This window comes from Calidris pugnax, unplaced genomic scaffold (genome assembly GCF_001431845.1).
Source record: "Calidris pugnax isolate Ruff unplaced genomic scaffold, ASM143184v1 scaffold13, whole genome shotgun sequence".
NCBI lineage: Eukaryota > Metazoa > Chordata > Aves > Charadriiformes > Scolopacidae > Calidris > Calidris pugnax.
In genome coordinates, this window is record NW_015090810.1 from 21,070,189 (window position 1) to 21,094,793 (window position 24,605).

Here is a 24,605-nt window from a genome sequence, read left to right on the forward strand (position 1 = left end):
AACACCCGCGTTTGCACACCGTATTCCCTTTAGAGCCCTTGTCTTATTAGGGAATAAGAAATTCATGCTGCATAATGAAAGCTCTGACTGCCCCTCACTATGGAAAATACTGCTATTTAATATTTCAAACATTTAGTGGATCTAGAGGCTTGCTTTTTTTTTTTTCCCCTTCAGGTTTTTCCAGAGCAAATATCATAAATTCTCATGTGTGCTTATACTCGCTCAAATAAATTAGTTGATTTATGATGCTCTTTAATCTGTTCCTTATTTTTATGGATAAGAATAAGAACTGTTGTTGTGAATCAAAGACTGAGGACGCCAATGTTTGCAGCAATGTATGTGCTGACTGAGTAAACAGCGAGGATCTGTTTAATCTACCCTATGAATTATATCTATAAAAAGTTTGTTTGCTGGCTTCCTAACAAAGTGGAATTGCCTTGTTCTGGTCTTTCAGGAACCAAGGAAGTGGTGGTTGACGTAGATGACAATGGAGTAATTTCCTTGAACTTTGAATGTGATCAGATGTCTCCAAACTCTAAGTTCGTTTGGTCCAAGAATTATGAACCAATTGAGGATGACTCTCGACTGAACATTGATACCAAAGGCGGAAAGTAAGAACCCTTGGGGGGGTCATGATACTCTTGTGTTTTAGAGATCTAGGCTGGTCACAGAAATCCTTCCTTTTCAATACATGATCTCAGTAGAGCTACATCTGCCTCTGTTACTAGAAGGCTACTTTATGAGTATGCTGTTCTCCAGCAAGTTCACGCACAGACCATTTGGAAATAACTGAGTTATGTTTGGGCATAGGGAGAGAAAAATCTGTGCCCTGACATCTTATAGCCTGTCAATCAAGGCAAATTATTATTATTATTACTATTACTATTGTTATTATTTTAAATCTCCAAAGGATAAAATTATCTGACTGCTTGCAAAACGCTTTTACCATGTAACACTGTCGCAATCTTCGGAGATGCTGGAGTAAGCAGGGCTCTGACAACTCTGACGGTGTCACCACAGCCTGATTTGGTAACTTCTGTCGCGCTCACCCATGTGCTTACTCTGTTTCGTCAGGCTTTTAACAGAGAGGAGGAAATAGCAAACGCACAGGTTCAGCCTGTGGAGTACCTATGTGCTCATCAAGTTATGGAAACCATACAGAAAGAAATGGTGGCTCACCACACTCTTGGTACCGCATGTGAAAATTGAATCACCTTGTGCTTGCAGTATCCTTTCACGCTCATCAAAGACTTGACAAGATGTTTTTAAGCACTCATGAGCTACGTTAAACTAGCTATCTCCAGTGCTTTTGGCACAATCTGAGAGTTGTGCCACCTCCATTTATACCACACATAGTAGGACCTACCCAGCTTTATACTGGCCAGAGGCCTGCATTTGCCTGTTCAGTCAGAGCAAAAGCCAATCCAAGACTATTTTTATCTGGTGTTAGAGACATAAAGGAGGGGTTTGGTTCAGACTGATCTAATCTTTTTATCGATCAAAATGCTTTTTTTTTTTTTTTCCTCAAGGTCAAAAGCTACCTTTAAGGATCTTGGAGAAGATGATTTAGGAATCTACTCTTGTGTTGTTACAGACACTGATGGAGTTTCCTCAAGCCTCACAATTGATGAGGAAGGTAGACACAGTGTCTATTAAGCATGCCTGCTTTGCTTTCACATCTGTTTTTCCCTAAGTTTTTCTCTAAGATCTGTAAGACATGCACGCCTTATATTGTTTCTTTTATGTCTTCTGCAGAAATGAAACGCCTGCTTGCTCTGAGCCACGAACGCAAATTCCCAAGTAAGTGAATCAAATATGTGTGTAAGGAAGAGTTTTGCATGCAGTGGGGTATAACAAAGCTTCTGCCACCATCAGGTAGGGAAGTCACTATAGTAATTTCAAGAGACAGTGGTTTTGAATGGAAAATATAAGATTCCTTTTCCCCCCCTGCCTCTTTCTTTCAGTACGTTTGTGTATTACTGGTGTTCTTCCCGATCCGTTGCAGGCTACTGGTCTAGGCATATAATAAGTCTATATTACAGTTGGAAAATATGTTGTTTCTTCTGCAGAACAGCCTTTTATACTTACTCAGCATACCTAAACTGATTTGAAAGCCTCAGTTTGAAAAGTTGTCTAACTTTACTGTAACTGAAGTTAGCATAAGTTAAATATAAGATTAACAAAACATGTAAAGATAGTAAATTCAGCTGTGATGATCTAGCTACACAGAACTTTCCTGCTATAATTTATTCCTTCCCTCTTTCCTGTAACACTTGACAATATGAACATTCTTCCTTCTGCTTGGGATGGTATTTTTGTCAACTCCATAGATCTCCCATACCTTTGTGATACCCTGGTAGTAGCACAACTTGGTTATTTTCATTGGAATATAATTTCAATAATTGAAAAAAAGTAAATAAATTGGTTTGTATAATGAATCCTGTTACATGTAACAAGATGAGACACACAACAATATGAATATCTTATATTCTCCCACTACGTTCTCTTCTTCTTCATTCCACGCAACAAAACTCCTTCCTATTTTTTAACAACATCTGCTTTGTAAATGCACTGCTGGCACCTCTGCCAACATAGCCCACATCGTGCCTCTCAGCCCAGTTAAAGCTTGACCACAGAAATGGCCTGTCTTTTTGCCCATATCACTTCTCTTTCACATTTCCCTCTATGTTTTACCATATCAACTCTACTCTTCTCAACATATCGTATCACTTTTTGACAGCTTAATGACAGCCCAAGCACCCCTTTGTTCTCCTCCCAGTTGTTTCCTCCTAATTGTATCTTCTCATTGAAAGTTATTCATCACAAAACCTTACTGTTGTCCCATGTCCTTGCTTGTCCTGACCTTTGTCTTCTGAGTGCACTTCCACCCTTTGTGTTCATAACTAGCGTCACAGAATAAGCTCCTCAGGACACAGACCGTGTCTTCTTTTTTGCATCATGTTAGGTAACTGTACACATCTAGTTGTTCATGAGCTTCCAGGAGGCAGAGGCAAAAAGGGAGATCACTGCAGAATGTATCCTCAAGGAGGAAACTGTCTTACTTGCTTTGGTCACTGTAGACCCTGTGGACACTACAAAGAAAAATAATAGTTACAAATAGGAGTTCAGATACAGCTGGCTATAGCTAGGAGGCTAGAAAATAACAACGAGCTCCTATGGATCAACATGAAACTTTAGTCACATCTCCAGATAATCTGTTTGAGGATTACTCAAATTCTCTAAGAATAATAATTATTCTATTCTATTCTAGTTGCTAGGCATTTCTGATTCAACGTAAGGTCTTGCATGTTGCTTTGTTTGTACTTCTGAACTGCATTTAATTGTAACTTCTGCTTAGAAACATCTGCAGCCAGAAACTCCATGGAAAAATGGGTTGTTTGAATAATGCAGGTTTACAGAACACAACTACATATGGGTGCAATAGTGTATTGGTGCAAGGTGAAAATAAATTGTTGCAACTCTTCAATTTAGTGACTGCCCAAGGACTCTCTGTCAAGTGCTTGTGGTAATTTGTGATGCTGTACAAATAGGATGTAAAACCTTGTAAGCGCGATGGCTGGAAAATGCCTAAAGTGGCTGTCAGTTGGTGCCTATGGAAATGTTTTAAAATAAGACTTTTGCTTATGGACGACTGTAATGCAGATTCGTCCAGTTCCTTTAGGCTGGGGAGTGAACAGCCTTTTCCTGAAAAAGAACCCTTTTGTATACTTTCAGCCTTTTATTTAATAGCTTCTGAGATACTTTTCTCTCTTCCATGTTAGACTAAGATATTCATAGTTAATTACATGCAAATCAAGTGGGGGTTTAAAACTGCCGTAGAGCTGACAGTGAGACAAAAGCAGTGCAGCCTGATGTCTATTCACACCCTCTCCCTCCTGCTTCCACTGGCTCCTCCTGTAGCATTTCAGTCACCTTTTTTTTTTTTGAGAAATTATGCAAGACCTGAGATTACTTTTGTTTCTTACAAGCAAAGTGATGCGCTGGCTGAGGAAGCTTCACATGGACCATGTGCACTGCAGGGGCATGTTCCTATGGATTTGTTCTTTGCCCTGCTTCCTCATGGTATCGGTGTCCCTCCAGGCTCCAGGCTTTCCTCTTTCTGGTTAAGCCTGTGTCCTTTTCACCATTCTCTTCTTTTTCTCCTGTGACTGTTGCCTCACCTCCCCGTGGCCTTATTTTCACCAAAGACAGGTCTTGTGCCACACAGACACAAAAGCAAACGTGGGTGCATGGGGTGTAGGTGCAGGGAAGGGATGAGTGTGGGAAAGGAAGATGCAGTGGTCCTCATCCCCTAATTTTGCTTGGCAGTGGGGTGGGATGGCAGCTCTGCTGCAGGAGGCAGCCCAATCATTTAGGATGGTGCAAATACAAAGATGAGAGAAACTAGACGCTACCTCAGCCCCAGTTCTCTCCTGCTGTAGCTAGGCCTTTGTATAAAGGGAAGGGAAGGGAAGGGAAGGGAAGATTTTCAGTTGGAAGGGGAAAACAACCCTGTCCTGGGATTTGTCTGGGAGGAGGTGTATCTTTACACTATCACCAGACTGCATCATCAAGTGTTTTGCAACGTGTTTGTACGCTGTCTTCAGCTGTTCCGTGTTACACCCTTGCAATCCAGACTTTAAGACTTTAGACTGCTGTGAAAGGTAGAGAACTGAAGTAGAGTTCACATACAGCATATGTAATCTCTAGAGTATGATTTTGTTGAAAATTTAAGCATCCGCCAGGACAGTTAAAAATGATGGAAGCCAATAAAATGATCAATATGCCCCAGTATCAGAGTCCAATTCCTCATCTTTAATGTTGCTGATTAAGATATTTAAAAAGTGAGACTGAAAGTAAGCTGAGGACTTTTACTAAAAAGAACTAGGAAAAATAAATAAATTTTAAAAAGACTAAAATTACCTGGCCTTTACTTTTTTTTTTTATGCCTGATAAGACATGAAATTGGTCTATATGCAGGGGATTTTATTCATAGGTAAACAAAATGTACTGGAGAGATTGAGGGTGTGTTGTGATAGTCAGTGAATTCTGGGAGGTGGAGGTTCTACCCAGCAAAGTATCAGAGTGCTTACAAAAGTCTCCCAACCTGCAGCTCAGCAGCTGACTTTCTGATCTGGCTTCGTGCTTGGGTTTTTTTGGTGTTTTTTTTCACTGAGTCAATTCATTGTCTTACAGTAGCATTGTTCAGCGACTTATTAAACATGGGTCTGCACCATACAGACTCACTTATCACACTGCAGTGATACTTGCAGTTTTCCTTTGAAATAGATTTAGCCTGGGATTAAAATGGAGGAGCACCAGCATAACTCAAATCCTGAACATTTCCTCTCTGTAGAGACCTAGTGATTGAGGGATCAAAAGATTAAACCTTATCTGTCATCCTATGTATATGTGGGTAGAGAGGCATTCTGTCTACAAGAAGAACTATCAGAAAGTAGTTACCTTGCATACAGTATCTGAGTATGAAAAGAAGAAATAGCTTTCTGGTTACAGAAGAAAATAGCTGTTGGGGCACAGGCAAAGTGTATGTTTCGTTCTCTTCATTCTTTTTTGTAGCTGTCCCACTTGCCTCCGAGTTGGCAGTGGAAATTTTGGAAAAAGGAGAAGTGAGATTCTGGTTGCAAGCTGAAAAACTGTCTGGCAATGCAAAGGCCAACTTTGTATTTAATGATAAAGAGATTTTCAATGGAGAGGTAAGTCTTTTCATTGCTTACATGTGTTGCATTTTTGTGAGTATCAATGAGTATTAATGCCTCTGTCTCCAATATACTTCCAACTAGTGTTCCACACATGCATTTTCATGAGAAATAACCTATGTCATTGAAAGCATCATTAGAAAGATATTGTCTGTAGTTCTGAGCTGCAGCTGAATTCTACTGGATGCAGTTTATAAAGTGGAACTAAATGACTTCCTGCCACCTTTGTGAGTACCACGTGTTCTGTTAACTAGCGGGGACCATAGGAGTTAATTCAATAAGGTAGTCCCAGGTAAGAAACTACTGTGGTCTTCAAGGAGTAACTGCAGTTGCCCAGATTCATCCTACCTCCTTTATCTATGGCCTTAGCACACCTTTGTGCTCAGTTCTTACCCCTCTCTGCTGTTTGGAGGAATTTATTACACCAAGGGAAAATTCCCAAGTGGTTGTTTCCAGCAGCAGAACTTGTTACTCCCAAAGACATTACATGACATGTTTTTGTTGCAACGCTGATATCAGGTAGAAAGCAGAGATGCTTTCTTACACAATATCTTATAAAAATATAATCATCCTTAAAGTAAGTGTTATTCTAAAGAGAGGCAAATTTAAACCTAGTGAAGAAGCACATAGTAGTCACCATACAACAGGAATGTCACGTGTTTGTATAGCATCAGCAAATAAGTTTCACTTTTAACAGATTTCTTATTTATTTGATTTTATGTTTAGAGCTGGAGCTAGTGATAGTGAGAATCTGAATAAAGAAAACAAAATTTCACCTAAAGATACCATATAACATTTGACAAATATTTTTCTGACTCTGACATCCAATAACTGCTGCTTTACTTTCCATTCCTGAAGAAATATAAAATGAAGGTGGACCAGAAGACTGGCCTTATTGAAATGATTATGGATAAACTTGAGGACAAGGATGAAGGGACTTACACTTTCCAGCTGCAGGATGGAAAAGCAACCAACCAGTCCAGCCTTGTCCTCATTGGCGATGGTAAGCTAATCTATATCGCACAATAGGCTGGAAAAATTATTCCAAGGCTACCTCAGTTGTCATCTTCACTTTCCCCCTGTTTTCCATACCAATAGATGTTCCAATGGTTTTTAAAGTCACAGTGCTTGCCTGCCTTGTATAGGACAGGGCATGTGTGTGAACTGATATTTTTTAAGTGCTGGGAGGAAGGGGAATTGTTATAGAAATGTAAAATACTGCAGCTTGTCATGGTTTACTTTTGTATGGATGGAATAATGATTTCCCATGGAAAGAGCCCATTCAGGTGGGAAGAAGTAGCTGCACCTCTTAGAGCTCGAGCAGCTTGCTGACTCTGCTGCCACTCATTTGCCTTCCTACTGAGAGCTGAAAGTAGCTGTATGATTAGGGATTACGCTTCGTCAGACATGACACATTAAACTCCTGATGACTGGATGCAGCTGGGAAAGCTGGGTTAGCCATAATCAGCTTCTGACACTTTGGAATGTTGAGTGAAAACCTGACCCTATGGCAGGATTCTCCCTGGCTTTCACGGGACAGAGTTGCACCTAACTGGGACAGTGACATTCAGTACCATACAAATGGCATATGATGTTTAACCTTGTATTTCTTGCTGGTTTTAATTCCTAGTATTCAAGAAGCTGCAGGATGAAGCAGAATTCCAGAGAAAAGAGTGGCACAGGAAACAAGGTGATAATATGGATATTTATAAGAATAATATATATGTTAGTCTGCTAAGAGTTTGTTTATATTTATATATGTTAATTTGAAATAGATGGTTTTTGTTGCTTTCTCTCTGAAGGAGAAATAAGAAAAACGAAGCCATATTAAAATATAACAGTATTCTTGTCAAGAAAGATATGTTTGTCTTTGGTTTTGTATTGTGAATACCATTGATGTGACCTTTAAAAACATATATGTGATTTTAAACAGGTCCTCATTTTGTGGATAAACTGGGATGGGAAGTTACCGATGACTGTAACGTGATGTTGAAATGTAAGGTAAGGGGCAAGGAAAACACAGAGTACAATGTTCAAAGGACTTTGACCTACCACTACTTAGATGGTGAGGGTGGGAAGGGACTAAGGATGTGCCCTTTGCTTGTGTACTCCCAACTGCATATCAGATGGTGACAGAGCCTCTGAAGGCTAATCATGCTGAGGTGACTGCTCATTGTGTGTAACAAAATATCTTGGAAAATAGCTTGAACTTTTTTCTTCAGGTCTGTCAGCCACCCACCTGCAAAAGGCACCTGAATAGGAATGACAAGTCTTTGTGAACCTTTCTCAGTTTTGGCCAGTTTTTGCGTGTAGGAATCCCACTGGTTCCCCGGGCTCCTTGAAGCTGGTGGCAGTCCCTTTCTCTCTCTTTTCATCCCTGCTGTTTTCCCACTTGCATCCCTCACTTTAAAGCAGAGGCCTGAAACCACTCACTGTGACCAAGTTGTAAAGCTTGCTGTTCTTTAATGAGAGGCTTGGACCCATGCGACGCTAAGTTCCCCTCCTCAAATGAAGAAAATAATTACAATGTGGTTTTCATCCATCTTAGGTGGCTAATATTAAGAAGGAAACACACATTGTGTGGTACAAAGATGACAGGGAGATAATGGTAGATGAAGAACATGACTTCAAAGATGGTGTGTGTACTCTGCTGATATCGGAGGTGAGTGACTGTCCTTGTTAGCCCACAGCTGAAGTTAGTGTTATGAATTCAGATGAGAGATACAATCTAATCTGATATTTCAGCAGAACAATCAAAAAAGGAAGTGACTTTTTAAAATGGAAAAACTTGCAAGGCGTCTGTGTTTTAGCTAAAGCAAATGTCTGTCTATAACTACTTGCTCAGATTTTCAGGAAATGATGACAAAAGAGAAAATAAGCTTGTCACTTCCTTTGCATGTTAGTTTAACAACAGACTGAGACCACATTTACGTTGCGAATGGCATTTGGAAAGCACTTGTCACTCAGGCTTTCAGAGGACCACCCTCTTCAAGTCACCAGAGAGGTCTGGTCCATACCCAGCCTTGCTGCAGGCTGGGAGGTGACCTGCATTCACCACCTTGTTTCTTTCCTCTCGATTCTTTGGCTGAGGAAGGGAAAAGGGGTCAGGGCCCCCAGGGACCAGGGGCTCCCCCACAGCTGCAGGCCAGGACCCCCCCTCCATGGCCTGTCCCACCACCCCAACCAAGAGCAGGGCAGCTGGGGGGCATCAGGGGAAGCCCCAGACATTGGGCACCTTCCTGGGGATGGGATGTCATCTGGGTTCGGGAGTAAAATCTGAATTTTTCTACAGTAATTATTCTGAGTAATTTTACTCTTACAATATTGCAGTTTTCTAAAAAAGATGCTGGCACTTACGAAGTCATACTGAAGGACGACAGAGGAAAGGACTCCAGTGAGCTAAAGCTTAAGGAGACAGGTCAGAGCCACTTTCTGCCTGCTGTCAGCCACACCAGCTGGCAGCCTGACTGCTCGCCTGCAAGCGGGCTCGGGATGATACAGGCAACTGCATGTGTCACCTTCCTGTGGCTTTGTTCCTCCTGTGCATAAGATTATCTCATTAGAAAAACTGAGATTTTTCAGTTCAACTAATATTTGAATACAGCTTATTGCATCTGGATTCTGTATAATTTTGGGAGAACACGATGACTAATGCTAAGCAAAATGACAACAGGTTTCCTCAGGGGGCCATCAGTAATGTCAATCTACAAGTATAGAAAGAAATTATAGAACTAGATAATTTTAAAAGATTTCACATTTATATTATGTTTTGCCATTCAGTTATTTAGGGGCCTTTCCAATCATTGTGATTACTATATTTTTAAAATTTCACTTATCTTTCCAAGCAAATGGATAAAAACCTATGCATTAGAATGTATAGAGATAGGTTAGTATTCCAACTGAATAGTGTCATTTATGGGGAAAAAAAAAAAGAAAAAGAAAAAACAGTCTTGTTCAGCTGCAGCAGCATCCATCAAAGTCGCTGTTAAATAAAGTCTGGAAATCATGGAATAACGGGCTATATTTCTGCATTACTTAAATTTCTAATATGCTTCATAAGGTAGGTCTGATTTCTTTTTCAAACCTACTGGGGAGAATATTTCAGAGCCCGTACTTGTCCTATTATTGACTCTGCTTGAGCTGCAGACAGAGAGTCTTAGTCTCTGGATTTTATTTCCACAGCTTTTGCAGATCTGATGAATGAAGTATGCAGAAGGATTGGTAAGCACTTAATTCTCTTTCGAATGAATGACTCATTGTGACACTCAATGAATGGCTGCACGGCTGCATAAAACCATATGCTCTTCTTTCAGCCTTATCTGCGACAGACTTGAAAATCCAGAGCACAGCTGAGGGTATCAGACTGTACTCCTATGTTACTTATTATGTGGAAGACCTGAGAGTAGGCTGGGTGCACAAGTAAGTATGCAGAACCTTTGCAAAAGCCAATGTAATTCTGTTTTTATAGACTCAGAAGGAACACAGATAGATGAGAGAGATGAGGCCCAGGTTTCTTCTCATCTCTCATGACTCCCTTCTCTCATGTGAGTTAGTTTCAGTGAACTACACCCATGTGAAACCAGTAGGAGAGTCAGGTGTTGGTGGTGTAGGGCCCTCCTGTCGTTTCCCTCCTGAGACAGATAGTCCCATGCCATGGGATGCTGTCAGGGCCGTGCTGCTTCAGAGCACTTCCCGCCTCCCGGATGGGGGCTGCATCTCTCCCTGTATCAGCTTTAAGGAGTGATGCAAATATAACCCGAGAGACTGACAAGCTTTAAAAGAGGCCAGCACCACAGGTTCAGAGATACCTAGCCTGGAGGGTTGTCTAGATTGTCTAGAATCTGCAATTCACAGGAACTGGGACAAGCGGGCACGTCCTTTTTAACGCATGGTTTCATGTTTAGGAGGCAAAGCAAGATTCAGCATGTGCCCAGGGCAACAAAATCCAGGCAGCCCTTCCTGTGAGCACTACGAACCTAACCAAGACAGACAGAAGAACCGAGATTTTAAAAAAGAATTTGTATGCCCAGCTCCCCATAAAACGAATGGGAGTTGTATATCCAAATCCATGAGACAGCTTTGAATTCTCAGCCAGCGCAAACAGCATGCACTGGAAAACTTAGAGAAGTAAACAACTTATATTTGTTTTAATATATATTTGAATGACTCCAAATCTATTATTATTATTGTTATTGCTGCTTCACTTCCTGTGGACATGGTAGTAGTTAGTCTTTAGGATGGAATCTGAATTACTGATCTCTCAATGAACCTCATGTAAATAAGGCACAGCATACCCAGGATGTGCTGTAGCAGTCTGGCTGTAATTATTGGCACTGATGTTAACCAGTAACGCTGCCAGAGAAATGAAAGCAGTTTAGGTTTTCCTGTTTCTTGGCACCCATTTTGACCTGGTATCACCAGGAGTCCTAGGCATTTCAAAACTGGAAGTGAATATGAAGTATTCTGCATTTCTTTTTCTCTCAATTCTCTCTCTCTTTTCTCTAAGTTTTAGGAACTAATTTAATCTTTTAGCACATCAAATTAATCGAGTAAAAATGTTCTTTGACCCTCTAGTATATTCAAAGTTATCAATTTAAAGATAATGAGTAGCTTATTTGATTAATATCTTTTGCCTCATCTAGGGCAATTAACTGCTTAGCTAGGAAGCTGAGAAATTGATATTTTTTCATGGAAGAAAATATACTTACATCAAAGTATGTTTAGTTGTAAATGCCAAAGTATAGCAGAGTGTCAGAAAACATTCCAACTAGGCAAACAAGATTTGTGACAGGAGTGGGGGGGAGGTTGTAGGTACAACTCTATATAGTTTTACTTTGCCCATGCAGAAATAAACTTGTGCTAAGAATAAAATACAAACACTTGAGGATGCATGGATTACCCTTCAGAGATCTGGGGTTTAAATTTGTATATCTCTTTTCTGGGTCAGGTCACAGGCTGAGATGCATAACTTTGCTTTGAGGAGAGATAGATCTTGAACAGGGAAAGACCGTCGTGTCGATTCTGCCCCGTTGGCCCCCAGCTTTATCAAGTATTGGACTTCAAAACTTTCAAAATATGGTGGCACACCATAGCACCTTGGAAATCATGTAGTAACTGCAGACGTACTCAGTGACTCATCATGAGCAAATCCCATTTATACTCCAGTGAAACGAAAGGGTAATGATGTTTTGTATTTTTCAGCGATACCCAGATTAAGTTTACAGACCGAGTGAAGACTGGTGTCACCGGGGAGCAGATCTGGTTGCAGATCAATGAGCCAACTCCACAGGACAAAGGCAAATACACAATGGAACTCTTTGATGGTAAAACAGGACACAAAAAGACAGTGGATCTTTCAGGCCAAGGTAGGCCATTCCCTCTGCTAACATCATCTGTATCACGTGGGCGTTACACTGTGGTTGGGGAGGAGCATCTATAGCAGGATCTTGCTACAGACCTGTTACTCTTTGGGTTGTAGGTTCCCTGGGTGCACCCAGCAGCCTGGCAGTCTTTGTGAGGACAGAGTAATTCGTTTTCCCCAACCTATGCTCTCAGGTCATAAATTGCAACTGGCTTTTCCCTATTCCAGATACCCACTTGCAGTTTGCCCACTGAGACGTCAGCCCGGTTTCTGAGCCATCCTACAAAACCCCTCGTGTTGCTGGCATTGATTGGCAGTTTTCAATACAAGTTGTAGCACTGAATGCCTTCTGTATCTTTGCCTTCCAAGTAATATTTGGAGGCGGAAGCGAGGGACAAGTTTGTTCTGTTATTTTCCTACTGCATTTCTTTGATGGATATAATAGGGCTCCTTATTCTTCAGAGGTGTCAAGACCAGTCCCTTTCATCAGCACGGTGAGGGACTGTTAGGGGAACAGCTAAAATTATTTGCATTGACTGCTGAAAGCTTTTACTCCGAGAGACCTCTCAGATCCTAGGGAACAGATTAACTCCTTCCAAACTGCTGAGTCTCTATTCCCAGCTGTTCCCACCCCTAAAGCTTCACTTGGGGTCTGGAAGCTCTGTGTAAGGGCAATAACCCAGCTATCCATGTTGCTCCTTCTGTACTCTGTCCCCACTACCTGAGAAAAGAGATTTCTTCTTCCCTTTCAAAGAGGAGAGGTTGGCCTCCCGCGTGACAGTAGCTTAGCCTGAATTTACAACGGAGACAGCAGTTTGCTGTCTGGTTAGTGCACAGCCATCAGTATGATGCTTCAGAGCAGATGTGAAAAGCCCTCAGAAATACTCTAGTATTCCATAAGTCAGTGGTCTCCAGGATGGGGTGTGTGCCAGATGAGAACTTCAGAAGTACATTTATATAATTTATAAATAAATAAATATACATACATTGGGGGTGCATGCTCAAAAAACTTTTCCCTATGGGGTGCATGATCACAAAAGTTTGGGAGATCACTATTGTAAGCTATCATTTAGGTCATGTATTGTGGGCTTCTTCCTCTATTTTGTGAGATAATTTCACACTATTGCTCTCCTGCTATCTCTTTGTCTTAAAGCCTGACTTGTAGAAGGAAAAAAAAAAGTGAATTTATGCATAAATATATACCTACAACAGCTGCCATATACCAGATGGCCTTTATTAGTTGAACCATTCAGCATTTTAGGGTGTATATAATATGCACACATCCATACATTAGTATTTCTTTAAGTAAGTCTACATTTTTAATTTAGTCTACATTCTAAATTTAAACTTGTGATAATTTATCTCTGAACCTACCTTTAAAATCAACTTTTCTCTTTACAAAGCCTTTGATGAAGCCTTTGCTGAGTTCCAGAGATTAAAGTAAGTATTATGCCACCTAAATGCAGTAATGGCAGCCATAAAATAATAAGAGTATTTGTTTGTTTTGTGCTGGAGCTAAATATATCCTGTGAAACAAATCCTAGTCCTACAGAAGTCTGTAGGAGTTTTGCATGTGACTTCTTTGATGCAATTCTTATATAACAGTTAGGTAACGAAGAATAAGCAATATTGCCAAATGATGAGAGAAATTCTCCTTAATGGGTTAAAGGCAATTAAAAAGATAAGCTATTTTTCAATCACTCTAAGTAAACCTTAACTGAAAATTGACTTTCTTTTTGTTTCTTTCAACTCCAGGCAAGCTGCGATTGCAGAGAAAAGTAAGTGGAGTTTCTTTGACAATAGTTGCAATAAACTGGTTATAAAAGTTTTCTTCCTCTCCAGGAAGGTTGTGTGTTGGGAGAGAGAGTGCACGTATACATGTGCATCTGCATGTGCTCATCCTAAAATGAATTTGTCCTTGCACCAAGGGGAAGCAAGGAGAGTGACCATTTAGTGACTTAATGTTGGTGCTAGTACCACTATATTTATGGGTTATGTTGATTTTTCCAGTCTAAGCTCCTGTTCTCACTACCAGTAAGCCTTCTCTAAAAATTATCTTTATTGCTGAGATCTCTCATGCATGTTCTTTGCACAAAAGCCACATTGTTTTCAAAGATGGAGGAAATTACAAGTTTTGAACTATCTAAAATGTCAAATGGCTCAGCATTGCATAAAGAGATGGGCAAGAAAGCAACAGGAGCTTTTGTATTGCTTAAAGACTGATCCCTCAGTCTCCTGGTACTTTTGTGTGTGTGTCAATTCCAACATAGCAATTAAACTAAAAGTATGTAATAAGTACTTAAGTATTCTCCCTATTTACAGAAAAACGCATGGAAAAAATGTAACACATCCAAAAGTTCTCCCAGTGCAGATGAGTTTCAGACCTATATAAAAATGAGGGCAGAACTGGCATTTGAAAAGTTATTGGAGAAAAACGTGTAGAGAGATCTGAGCTAACTCCTCCTGGTCGTATAATCCAAATAAAGCTGGGTTTGGAAATGTACAGTGATTCCTACAAGTCCCAGCTGAGATGGCACAAAGAGATCAGTAGCAGCCCTACCCTGGGCATTTAATTTCTAACCCTGGATGATTCATAAGGGGCTGGCATGTTAATTGACGTAACACAGTCCTGTTCCTGGTCTCATAAGGTTGTTATCTCTGTGGTCCAGAGCACATCTTTTACAGAACACATTAGAGGACAACATTTTGTATAGTCATTTCCTTCCTCTGCCAGGCTCCACCAAGATTTATAACGATCAAAATCCATACTCCAGAATAAAGTACCACAGCCAGCATGTGATCAGCTTATTTGTATTTATGTAAGATTCCTATAGGACTTTGAGCTTAAAACGAGACCAAATATCGATCTCATATGAGAGATCAGTATGTACCCAGATATGTACAAAGTGGTGGAATTTCAGTGCTGTCACTGAGACCGTCTTTGTATTTAGATCAAAACCCAATCTCCACCACTTTATTAGCTGTCATTCAGTTCCTTAAGGAAACACAACGTTTTTAGTTTACAACACTAAAAATGTAGAGTGCCAGATCTCAAAAATTCAGGGGGTTTTTTGTGCACTCAGAGGTAACACTGAATTGACGGCAAAATCTGCAGGACACAGCACATGTACTTTAATTCCCCTCTGCAAGTGATTGACACCAGCTATTAACACATCTTTTCCTGTGAATTCAACGTTTTTTAGAGTCCAAATGGTGTGCTAAGAATGCTGAATAGTTCTCTGCTAGCACAGATATCAGAGACAAGTTGTACATAAATAAGATAAAAGAACTAGAAGGGAAAAAGAATCTGGGACACCATTGATTTTGAGACACTAAAGAAAATTATGCTTATTTATTTCCAGATCGTGCACGGGTACTTGGAGGTTTGCCCGATGTTGTCACCATCCAGGAGGGCAAGGTACCGTAAATTAACTGAAGTTTTGCACAACAGCCCAACAGCTTGAACGCCTTTCAATGATAGGAAAATAGTCACCTTTTTTTTTTTTTTTTTTTTTTTTTGCATGAACTTGCTGGCAGTAGAAATAAGGAGGGGTGGAAGAAAATGGTGGGAGCGCCGAGGGATTTATTTTTTTTTATTTTTTTTTTATTTTTTTTTTTGGAAGAGTCCTTTGCTTTTTGGAACAGGTATGGAACTAACAGAACTAATAAAATCTGGGGTGTTGGGCTGAGTTGCTCCAATAGCTCTCCTTTTTTTTTTTTTTTTTTTTTTCAAAGATGCCATCTTTAAAATCTGCTACATTATTTATTCATCCCCTGCCTTCTGTACATAATTCAGCGGTCTTGCACAGATGGGTTTATGTATTCAGGGCAGTGTCTTTTCTTAAGCATTAGATAAAAGTGAGATGACAATGTGAGCTGAGACTAAAACTCCTTATATAACCAGCTATTTAAAAATTCATGCACAGGTTTCACAGATTATTTTTTTTTTGTAACAGGGTATCAGGGAAGCTTAACTCCTTTTTTTTACAAAATGCTAGTCTTTCTGTGGCTTTTGCAGTTAAATTCCTCAAAACGTGGCAAGATAGTCACACCTGTCAAGGCTGGCTTTTAAATGGTGTAAAACTAGTAAACCAGTCTAACTCAATTCTCTCCCAGACAAAAGGAGACAGTTCTCTCTATCTCATCAGGGTAAACGGGAAGTCAAAAGAAGTCACTGGATTATACCAGCAGAGTTTTAACCAAAAGCTTATTGTGAGGCGCTCCCAGAGGAACGCAGCTACATCGATGCTTGAGCGCAGAACAGATGACCCAGAAAGTCAGCTCTCAATCTATCTCACAGCCTTTTCCCAGCACGCAGCTTCTACAAGTTGCTGCTTAATAGTACTGAGACCCAGAAGCGCCTGCTCGTCACTTCCCGCTGGTCTGCCACCAGCCAGCTCCTCTTTGCAACCTGTGGGGACACTGAAATAGGGCATGAGAATGTCACTGAAAAGCTGTGGTGTGACAACCATAGTAAGGCAGCTTCCTGATATTTCTGGCTTTAACAGGCAGTAGGTCAGCCGAGTTAAAAGTATTTGATTTTAAGCTGAGAAGAAGTGTTAAAAATCTAACATGTTGGTCTGAATCACTTAACAATGTGAGATATAACAGCCAACAGACAGTAGACTGCAGCAGTTGTGGGAAAATTAAGTATGCTGGCATTTTAAAATGAAAAAAAATGAAAAATGAAAATTGATTAAACCTTGCATTAAACAATTTAGCAGTTTGGGAAATGATGTAGGAGTAAGAAGCACTCGTGAGCATTGTAACTGTAGGTGGAAGACACAAAGAAACAGAATTAATTTGCAGATTCTCAGCTAATGGTGCTTGTGCTCGGAGATGAGATTCTCATACTGTTTTGGATGGTTATTATTATTTGGTCTTTCTGCCAAAAGAGAGCTGATATGAAGTTGAGTATGACCTCACTAAAGCAGAATGTGTAGAGTTTATAAAATGGGAGTTTGTAAAAAATGAGTTGCAAAATCTTACCCAGATGCACATTGTCCTTGACAGCAAGGACATTTGTGATGTTTGAATAAGTGACTGAAAAACTCCCAGAACTCAAGACAAATATCCTTGACCTTATATTTCTGGATGCAGTAGACAATCATTTTGAAAAACGGAGTAGGACAGAGAGCGATCGGGGAAAACAGTGCTTGTCTGGGTGGTGCTGGCTCATCTGCCTATTGTTTGCATATATGCTGGAGAGAGGGGAATGCAGTTCTCTGTTGTGTAATTCAGGCAAATTGCACAATCATCAAGGATTTTGAAAAACAGTAAATGAGACAGCAGAGGACTGGCAATTGCAAGCTTTGATTCTGAATACAAGTGCAGCCACCACTAGAGAGTTATATGAACAGATTGGTATCCCTAGATTGAACTTCCAAGCATATGCATGTCTTAAACTTAAACTTAACACCGTGACTGTGATGCTATTTATTAGCTTTTTACATGGGAGCTGAAGGATATGTGTGAGAAGGAATGAACCAGTGTTTACCCAGTGTTAATCAAACAGCATTCCAGATGGCCTAAGAGGCTTCCACCAATGGATAGAAATGCTCTTCAGCAGTGTGATACAATTGGAAAAGGCTAAGTGTCAGTTCATATTAGGGAGGAATTTGACCTGACAGAGAATACTAGTCTAAGTTTTGTGTACAGCTGGCCCAATTAACCTAAGTGGCTGTTTTAATGAAGGGCTGTGAGTAAAGGGTTTTATTTTTAAAAGGAGGGGCTCAAGATTCTGACAGAGTTTCAGATCTAGAAGAAACGTGTTGCATTCTTCTGCCCACTAACTCCCCACTCTACCCTTCTGCCAGGGGAAGGTGCCCTCGCAGGTGGGCTGGAAGAAGGGAGCAGGTTCCCATGATTGAGCTGCTTCAATTCACTCATTGGCATCTTAGCCCAAACCACCCAGGAAAACGAGTTTGTGCTAATATGCAAGAGGAACGTCAATACTTGAAATACAATTACACATTTCCCTCTACCACCTGTATTCCCCTACTCATTAAAATCTGTACTGAAAGGCAGAAAAGGTGGGGGGCACACAAAGGGTCTTGCACCTGCTGCCAAGTGCACATGCCCCAATGCCTCAGGTCCAGACTTGTAGGAACTTCTGCGGGGAGCTCCAAAATACTGAGATCCAGTACAAGGAGATGGGTTTTAGCCACCCAGTTTTTTTCAGATAGTTCAGGTTTCCTGATAGATTTCATTCACTCACCACAACATCTAGACAGGCTTCCAGTCCTTCCACTTGAGGAGAAAAGTGCTTCTTCCCCTCAGGAGGACAGGACACACTTTTTTACCAGGATAAGAAGTTCAGGCTGAATACATTACAATCAGTGGTTTCTGTGAGCAATAAAGATACGCATTAACTTATGAACACAGGGGTAAAAACAATCTCCTGCCCAATGAACAGAAAATCTGAAATAGATAGGTGCAGTCCCAGTGGGTGATCACTGCCCCCTGGCTAAGGCTGCATAATTATGGAAACACCTTCAAGAAAACCAAAGATCTCACTAGCTACATAGTGAGTTATAATATACATCTCCGCACATTAGCACCTGGAAAACAAGTAAGAGTTGGGAAGGCAAAGAGGAGCATGGATGTCAAAACAGGAACTAGTGATGCAAGGTTAAGCAAAATGCAGCTATTTTAAGGAATTATTTAGAAGAAAAAAAGAATTGTCACTGCTGCTTGAATCTCTTTGAATTAAACAATACTGACACCACTTCAAACACCTGAGGTTTGAAAGATGCCACTAATAGAGCTGTCTGGACACAGACATCAGCTCATTAGCACCTTGGAGCAGCAGCTGGGGCCACTCAGTGGTGATCTCTTGCTTGCTAGAGAATCAGAAGACAACGAAGAAATACCAGGCACCTGAAGGGACCCACATGCAATGCCTGGCCTGCGCGTTTGTATTGAGAGCAATAAGGAAGAGGGAGAAATGTAAATCCTCTTGTTTTCCCCTTGTTTTTCAAAAAAGATGGACTGATATAGCAATCAAAACCACATTCACACCAGTGGGCTATGAGAGAAGGCAGTCAACAGCTCCATGTGGTCACCAGCTGTCGGTGCTGCAGGAAATCAGATAGAGGCCATTTCCACCATGCTGTAACCACCTCTCACTTGGAATCTGCCTTTCCTTCAGTACCAAGAATTATGTGTTGTTGATGGAGGAAAGACTTCCCCTCCCTTTTGTTCTCATGTTGGTCCTTCGAGGATGTGGGATTTATTTGATTTTTATTTTGTTGTCAGAGGTACAAAGATCTTTCATTTGTATAGAGGTATTCATTTTTTCTATCTGCCCATTTCAACAGCCTTCTGTGTATCTGTCTCGCTCTGTACAAGTACCTGAAAGGAGGCTGTAGAGAGACGGGGGTCGGTCTCTTCTTCCAAGTTACAGATGATAGGACAAGGGGTAATGGCTTCAAGTTGCGCCAGGGGAAGTTCAGGTTGGATATTAGGAAACATTTCTTTACTGAAAGGGTTATCCAGCATTGGAATGGGCTGCCCAGGGAGGTGGTGGAGTCACCATGAGGTATTTAAGAAACGTGTAGACATGGTTCTTCAGGGCATGCTCTAGTGCCCAAGATTACTGGTTTGTGGTGGGGTGCTGTGTGGGTGGGTGATGGTTTTTGGTTTGGTGGTTGTTGTTGTGTGTTTAGGTGGTGGGTGCTGGTTTGTTTTGTTTTGGTGGGGTTTTTTTGTTTGTTTGTTTTTGATTTTTTTGGTTTTTTTGTGGTTGGACTCGATGATCTCTGAGGTCCCTTCCAACCACTACAATTCTGTGATTCTGTGATTCTGTCTTCTGTCCCATCTTCCACCATCACACTACCAGACAGGAAGCAGAGAGGTGAAGGGAAGGTAGCCTGTTAAATAGATTTCTCACAGTAGATTATTACCATGACAGCCTATAGGGCTAACAAGGGGAGCGCTCTTCAGTCGTCTCTACTTTTGATGTGTTTTTACCAAGAGCCTTTTAAAAAATGTAAGGGAAACTTGATTCCAGTCAAGTGGAAGCATGTCCATTCCTTAAGTATCACTTAGTCCATGTCTAATGAACCGCTGAAGACCATTTTCTCTGCAGTAAAAATTCTTCAATTTCCATTAAAAAATATTCTATTTGAATAACTTTTTAAGTTTGGACCAATGTACTATTTCATACTTAGACATAAATTGATTCTTTCCTAGATAAAGGTCCAGAGAAAGGCTTATGCACCACTGAAGTTGCCTATGAACATTTTTAACACTTGACTCTATAGGATGTTATTTTTTGTAAACTCTTTTGAGAAGATTCCCATGGCATTGCAACTGGAGGAGGGGATCGTTTGAATGTATTAATATCTCCCAAACATGAATTTCTCAGCTGACAACAAAAAAAAGGAGGCCTGAACATGGTGTGCACAATAGACTCCCCAGCCTAGAGAAAGTATCCACCTGCCAGTGAGCTCTTCAGCAGCTGAGACTCTGATAATGAAGATACTCCCTTCAGCCTGATGGGACTGAATTCAGACCTTAGAAACATTCCTAACATCAAAGGGAAATACTTATACAAACACCAAAGAAAGGGTAAAGCCTGTATTGATTTCACTCAAAAATAGCTTTATAGAAGTGCGTAAAACAATTCAAGTCTGTTGGAAGAGCTGTCAGGGCATAGTTTCAAAAGATCCTAAATTAAACAAAGTGTTCCAGGGACACTTTGTTCTTAATTATTTCAAAAGGCAGGCACACTTTCTTTACTTCTGTGGCAAGTATATAGTGAGCTCAACACACAAAAAATCCATCTGACTGTTCCTCAAATTCTCATTTCAGGTCTAACGCATAGCTGCAGATAATATCTAATTTTATATTAAACAGTATGCATGGAGAAAGCTCTACTAATGGTTATGAAAGTAGAGAACAAGGTCCATAAAATATTGAAAGGTTTTAATGGAGTTTTTGAATTAACTGAGTTCCTTCTTTTCCTTTACGGTACAGAAGACACTGACAGAAGTTATTGATTACTGATGATGATATGCATCCATTTACTAAAAGCAGGAAGATATATAGGGGCTTGGAACATTTGGAGAGTCAGGCATCAAAAAACGCAGCAAATATTTACTGAGCCTTACCTGTAATTTCTTTTGTACCTGTTTTCTATAGGCACTCAATCTTTCTTGCACTGTCTGGGGAGATCCTACTCCAGAGGTCTCATGGCTGAAAAACGAAAAAGCGTTTGTGTCAGATGCTAATTGCATCCTGAAATATGAATCTGGAAAAAACGTCAGCTTTATCATTTCTACTGTGTCCACACACGACTCTGGGAAATACAGCCTTGTGGTGAAGAACAAGTACGGCACAGAGACCAGCGATGTCACTGTAAGTGTGTTCATACCTGAGGAGGAGAGGCAGTCCAAGGAAGACAAAAAGAAAGAAGATAAGAAATGAATGCATGAATTTAAGATTAGGAAACAGAAGTATGGGGGAGATTTTGAATGACAGGCTGACATAATCTGTGTGTGTAAATGGCTTTCCGTTTTAGCAGGCAGCCTTGGATTTTTCCATTCACTTCACTTTTGTTTCTAATACGCTTAATTGTAACAGGGAAAACAGGACCTTTCCTAAGTATTTTCTTATTGCTAACTTCACCTAGTTTTAGCATCTTCAGCCAGGCCAAATGCATGCTGGCTGGAAACATAGGTCCATCATTTAACTTTCTTCCTGGAGCATTTGGCCATACAGGAAAAATGGAAAGCGTGAAGAGTGGAGGCAACTGATGAGGTAGATGGAAAGATAAAAAATGATCGAGGCATTTTTGAGCAGCAGTTTAGGTTTGTTCCAACTTTCACAAAGTAGCATAGATGGAATGTGTTAAGAGACTCAAATCATGGAGGTGTTAAAGCTGGTTTTGTCTACATTAAGGCCCCTTTGTATTGCTGTGTTAATTTAGAGAGGCCTTAATATGGGTGTTATCTACATCCATAAATATTGTTTAATCTGCCCAATTGGGGTAAAAGTACTGTAACATAAATGAAAATGAGGCTTAGGAGGCCAGAATACTAATGTGTGTGTGTGTGTGTCTGCAAAACTGTATGAACTCTCCTCTGTGTTCACAAATAAACAGGATTCACTTCTTTCCTTCCATCACAAGCTTGTTTCACTGCGTCTTGTTTCACTGTGTCTTGTTTCACTGGTCACGGCTCTGATAGTTGTGCACAGTATCTTAGTCTCTTAATGCTTTCACCACTGTAATTACCTCTAGCTTTTCTCTAGATCCCTGTTAATCTTCACTTTACTGTTCACGACAAAACCCACAATGGCACCTCCTCACAACTTTCTGTCCAGACCTTCACATCTCAGCTCAACAAGGTATTTTTGCAAATTCGGGCACAGGAGTGGTCTCATGCGATTCAGTGGACCTGCTCGTGAATTTTGATTTAAGGGTGTTAGGTAAGTATTTTGTTAGACTGAGACCTCAGTAAATTTCATCCAAATTTAACCCTGAAGGTCAGAAATAGCATATTTTGTTAAGATCTTTTAAAGCTACAAGAAGAATCTTCAATGGAACATAGAAAAAAAAGGCTTTTTCAGATAAAAATGTTTCAGACAAAACCCATTTGTCCAGATCTTTGAACACACTTATATAGATTAAAAACTGTATGTCAGCTATTTTAGAACAATGCCACTGATTATTATTAGCTGAGGAAGAGCAACAGAATATACATATATGTCCATCCTGCTGGACATATATCTGTTCTATACATATAATATATATCATATCATGCATATGTACATGATCAGAAGGAGTTATCAGCCCAATTCCTAGTTAGGAGAGCAATGTGCCACACTAATAATTCTTTTCACTACTAATCTCACAGCAGCACAATTCTTCATGTCAAAATCTACAGAACTAACGTGTATTTTTAGTACAAACATGGTGTCTGTGCACCTTCCATACACTTTCTCTTGTCATTTTTAGCTCCTGTGAGTGCTGACACGGTGCTGTTTCCCAGGTGCTCACTTTGCTGCAGCACTGACGTTTCTGTGAGGGTGCCACTCGTAAGTGCTGCACAGTTAATGCTCACTTAAACCCCTGCCATCCCAGCTCTACTCTCAGCTAACGTTAAAGGCCAAGTGGAAGCGTGAGGGAATCCTTAGTGGCTCAGGTAACAATAGATTCAAGGCAGTTCTCAATGGTGATTTTTCCAACTCTTTAATAGTTGGGGGTTTTTTTATCAGTTTCTATAAAGGGCTAATGATTTTGATCCTAATGATTAAAAAAAAAATAATAAATTCAGATTTAGATCAGACTTATGAACTGCCAAAACACATTATCATGTGCTTAACTTTATGCATGAATAGCACCTCCAGTTTCAAGGAACATGTTAAGTTTACCTGTTATAAATCTTTTTTTTTTTTTCCAAAATAGATTTCACATCACAGGGATTTTCAACATGAAATTATGTAAAACTGTGTTTTCAGCATTTCACATAAACAGTGTATGTTTACACACAGCCTTATCTCCTAAATAGTTAAAACTCAAGTATCAAGCTTGATGACATTATTGCAATTTTAAGGTTTAAGTGTGCAATTATGCACATTAATTAATCTGTTATAAATATGTTATAAAAAAGTTCAGATCATTTAGTCACAACAGCTCTATATCAGACACAGTAGAACAGCTTAATGTTTAAATTTCGATACATAATCATGAGAAAACCTGTAATCTGAGATACAGCAAACTTTCTGAGTTTAAAGAACTAATGTCAAATTATTTGATAATTTCGCTTAGTATGACATGAAGCCAATTCAAGGATGATAAGCAGGTCACTCCATCTTGGTCCATGACTGGCACTTTAAAGCAAGTGTCACATCTCTTCCATCCTCCAGAGAGCAAACGAGAATCTGATTTGCTCCTTCCAGTTTATTTCTAGTACTTTATCTTGAAAAACGTGTCCTCCTGCCTCCCTCCTTTTGGCAGAACTGCGAGGGAATACAGGTGGGCCACCTCCCTGGTAACAGGCTGGATTCCCCTTCTCTTTGCTCCAGAAGATGTATGTGTCCCTGAAAGTCAGAGTAATGGCTGCTTCTAAATGTATTGCTCCCAGGGACTCGGTCACAGTGGTTTCAAACTGAATTTGTGACGCATCCACATTTCTCGCTTGTGCGCTTTTTGTTCTTGCTTTGCTTCAGGTGACTGTGATTTGTGTGTCAGGACAGACTGACACAGCCCAAGGACAAGATCAAAATAACACAACTGTATCTAAAAAGAAAAAAATAACGACAGCAAGCAAACGGAAGGAAGGGGAAAAGAAAGGTAAGGGCACTTTCACCTATATGGTCTTCTGCTCCAACAGAAAAATTGTTAAACATTATGCAGTTAATATCTGCGCCAATCACTATTACTCAGGTCCCAAACAACCAAGTTTACAGTATGTATCCTCTTAATCAACAAAAAATGCAAAGTATGAGTTGCCAGGTTAAACCTCAGTGAAAGATATTTAAATCAACACTTTTAAATCACCTCTCCACTGGGCTGCAAGTTC

The 24,605-nt window shown here is 40.2% G+C and overlaps 1 protein-coding gene across 3 annotated transcripts in view; it reads left to right on the forward strand.

Moving 5' to 3' along the window:
- MYOM1 (myomesin 1) overlaps positions 1-24,605 on the forward strand; it is a 79,398-nt gene that overhangs the window by 50,571 nt on the left and 4,222 nt on the right. For all 3 annotated transcript variants that reach the window (XM_014938514.1, XM_014938515.1, XM_014938516.1), the window contains 17 exons: positions 455-611; positions 1,530-1,636; positions 1,756-1,800; positions 5,578-5,714; positions 6,576-6,720; positions 7,348-7,407; positions 7,651-7,718; positions 8,266-8,379; positions 9,048-9,135; positions 9,900-9,938; positions 10,031-10,136; positions 11,919-12,082; positions 13,482-13,518; positions 13,834-13,856; positions 15,441-15,496; positions 21,223-21,438; positions 24,253-24,376. In XM_014938514.1, coding sequence (XP_014794000.1) covers positions 455-611; positions 1,530-1,636; positions 1,756-1,800; positions 5,578-5,714; positions 6,576-6,720; positions 7,348-7,407; positions 7,651-7,718; positions 8,266-8,379; positions 9,048-9,135; positions 9,900-9,938; positions 10,031-10,136; positions 11,919-12,082; positions 13,482-13,518; positions 13,834-13,856; positions 15,441-15,496; positions 21,223-21,438; positions 24,253-24,376 — 1,686 coding nt within the window. The remainder of the gene's footprint in view (positions 1-454; positions 612-1,529; positions 1,637-1,755; positions 1,801-5,577; positions 5,715-6,575; positions 6,721-7,347; positions 7,408-7,650; positions 7,719-8,265; positions 8,380-9,047; positions 9,136-9,899; positions 9,939-10,030; positions 10,137-11,918; positions 12,083-13,481; positions 13,519-13,833; positions 13,857-15,440; positions 15,497-21,222; positions 21,439-24,252; positions 24,377-24,605) is intronic.